The following is a 1,794-nucleotide window of genomic DNA, read 5'->3' as shown; positions in this document are numbered from 1 at the left end:
AAATGTATACCACCACAACAAGCCGTCCGGCTGGCACGGTCCAGTCTGGCGCCGACTTGCATCATGAAATGTGTACCACCACAACAAGCCGTCCGGCTGGCATGGTCCAGTCTGGCGCCGACTTGCATCATGAAATGTGTACCACCACCACAAGCCGTCCGGCTGGCATGGTCCAGTCTGGCGCCGACTTGCATCATGAAATGTGTACCACCACCACAACTAACCGCCACATGCTAGGCGCTGACCGGAAAATCGAAATTAAAAAGTACAAAAACCACCAAAGTAAAGAGGAGGAGGAGGAAGAGGATTCCACGACGCCCCGCCGGATTGATGGCGCCGACCATTCTTACGAACACCTTCCGCACGACCTAGAGCGGAGCGACGCGTCCACCTCGCGTCACGACGCGTCCACCTCGCGTCATGACAGTGACGACCACCAAATGCGCGTTGACAGCAACCAACATGATGTCTATATTCAGCCGGATTATGTTCAACAGGACCGGATTCAATCGGGCCATCAGATTCAATCCGACCATCAGATTCAATCGGACCATCAGATTCAATCGGGACACCAGATTCAAACGGGCGACCAGATTCAATCGGACCACCAGATTCAATCGGACCACCAGATTCAATCGGAACACCAGATTCAATCGGAACACCAGATTCAATCGGAACACCAGATTCAATTGGAACATCAGATTCAACCAAACCCTACTCAATCGGGCCGCCGTACTGAATTGGAACGTATTCAATGCGATCATCCGGAACTATTCATGTCCGACACGATAGATCGCGAGGACGACCCCCACGACGTTATGTTCGAATATATAAACCGAAGGCTACGCAGCAACCGAAGAAGAAGGAGCCAACCACAACTCGATATTCGTGAAGCAATGGGTCGTCCTAGTCGGTCTGGACGTACAAGGGGCGACCGGCAGCGAAGAAGGTCCCACGTTAACTCTTATTCTATCTCACAAATGTTCATAGAGCCGCTGATCGCTCTGACCGGTCTTCGTCGCTCGACGGGCAATGCCGGACCTCTGCGCATTCCCCGTCGCATCGCTAATGATCATGATAGCGACAGCGATGACAGCGACGATACTTTCTGGTCAGCTATAGAAGACGAACAGGCAGATTGGTCCCCTCCGATAATGTCGTCAGTCAGTGATATATTATGTGACGACGGTGATGACGACACCTTGCCTAATAACGCTGACCCGATCCAGGTTGACCCAAGCCGGAATGGTTCGGACCACGTGCGTTTCGACCAAACTGGTGCAAGCCAAACTGGTGTAAGGGAGGCTTCCACGAGTCACCCAGGGGAGGGTGACTCAAGCAGGGCTCGTCCGATTCTAATTGTCCCAGTCGGCACTCGTCCGATTCAGAGTATCCAAATCAATACTGACGAAAGCCAGAACGGCTCGGACCACACGCTCTGGGACCAAACTGGTGTGAGTCAAACTGGTGTAAGGCAGACTGACTCACCCAGGAGTCACCCAGTGGAGGGTGGCTCAAGCAGGACTCGTCCGACTCAGGCTGTCCCAATCCAGGTTGACCCAAGCCAGAATGGTTCGAACCATATGCATTCGGACCAAACTGGTGCAAGTCAAACTGGTGTAAGGCAGACTGACTCATCCGGGGGTCGCCCAGTGGAGGGTGGCTCAAGCAGGACTCGTCCGATTCAGGCTGTCCTAATCCAGGTTGACCCAAGCCAGAATGGCTCGAAGCATGTGCGTTCGGACCAAACTGGTGCAAGTCAAACTGGTGTAAGGCAGACTGACTCATCCAGGG

General features: G+C 53.5%; 1 protein-coding gene across 1 annotated transcript; it reads left to right on the top strand.

Annotated features, from left to right (window-relative positions):
* On the top strand, window positions 1-1,794 carry GNI_118110 (hypothetical protein; the record flags this gene model as incomplete). Its single annotated transcript, XM_011133479.1, has 1 exon — window positions 1-1,794. A coding segment is annotated over exon 1 (1,792 nt), but the record flags the coding sequence as incomplete, so codon positions are not given.

Source organism: Gregarina niphandrodes, assembly GCF_000223845.1.
Source record: "Gregarina niphandrodes unplaced genomic scaffold scaffold00028, whole genome shotgun sequence".
In the NCBI taxonomy this organism is placed as follows: Eukaryota; Apicomplexa; class Conoidasida; order Eugregarinorida; family Gregarinidae; genus Gregarina; species Gregarina niphandrodes.
The sequence above is the reverse complement of the archived record's forward strand: the minus strand, read 5'-3'. Positions and strand labels throughout refer to the sequence as shown.